Source organism: Penaeus monodon, chromosome 32 (genome assembly GCF_015228065.2).
Source record: "Penaeus monodon isolate SGIC_2016 chromosome 32, NSTDA_Pmon_1, whole genome shotgun sequence".
NCBI lineage: Eukaryota > Metazoa > Arthropoda > Malacostraca > Decapoda > Penaeidae > Penaeus > Penaeus monodon.
Genome location: NC_051417.1, coordinates 24,491,216 through 24,492,058, shown reverse-complemented (window position 1 = coordinate 24,492,058; position 843 = coordinate 24,491,216). Strand labels below are relative to the sequence as shown.

At 47.8% G+C, this 843-nt stretch overlaps 1 protein-coding gene across 1 annotated transcript in view; it reads left to right on the top strand.

The window, feature by feature from the left end:
• The first annotated feature begins 277 nt into the window (after positions 1 to 277).
• The window catches only part of LOC119593622 (cuticle protein AM1159-like), a 659-nt gene continuing 93 nt past the window's right edge, over positions 278 to 843 (top strand). The window contains exons 1-3 of the mRNA XM_037942575.1: positions 278 to 292; positions 426 to 643; positions 771 to 843. The exon at positions 771 to 843 is cut by the window's right edge and continues 93 nt beyond it. Coding sequence (XP_037798503.1) covers positions 278 to 292; positions 426 to 643; positions 771 to 843 — 306 coding nt within the window. The remainder of the gene's footprint in view (positions 293 to 425; positions 644 to 770) is intronic.

The following is an 843-nucleotide window of genomic DNA, read 5'->3' as shown; positions in this document are numbered from 1 at the left end:
CGTTTGCGTACCCTAAATTATTTTGTGTATCATCTTACAAATTATCAATAACGGTTATTTCACCATCGATATATTTTCCCACGGACGATCCTCCTTTCAGCCCAGACCGTCTAGCATGAGGACTTCCAGCTTCCGCCACGACCTTCATGAAAGAGCAAAAAGTGGGGGAGGGGCGCAAGCATGATCTTGTCGTATTGGTGGGTATATAAAGAAGCAGCAAAGGCAATGTCCTCATTCAGTCTCCAATAGTACCTTGTTCAACATTTCCGAATATAAAATGAATCTCGTATTTGTAAGTATCTCTTCGAAACAGGCTTATAAAGTGTAGTATATGCACATATGTCTCAAAAGTGCTGTCAGACTTCAGTACTGGGCATGGAGTGCATTTTTGCATTTTCATCATAGCTCCTGCGAATATATTTCAGGTGGTGTTGCCCTGCCTGATGGCCGCCGTGGCTGCCGCCCCTCAGTTCACTCGACCCAACTTTCCGGATCGACCTTTCGTCGCCATCCTGAGGGACGAGCGACAGGACCTGGGCGACGGAACCTTCAGCTACGTCTTCGAAGCGGCCAACGGAATCCGTGAGTCCCGCGTGAGCTACCCCGGATCTAAGGGACAGACCAACATGCAGGGATCCTACAGGTAAGGCGTGTGTGGGTTTTTCATAAATAACATTCAAATCTAATGTTCGCTGAAACATTCAATTTGAAAGTTTCATCTATCACTGCTTCGTTGTCATTTCCATTATTCATCTCTTTATTCCCCATAGCTTCCCCCTCGACGACGGCACCTTCGCCGAGGTTCGCTTCGTCGCCGACGAGTCCGGATTCCGCGCCGAGTCT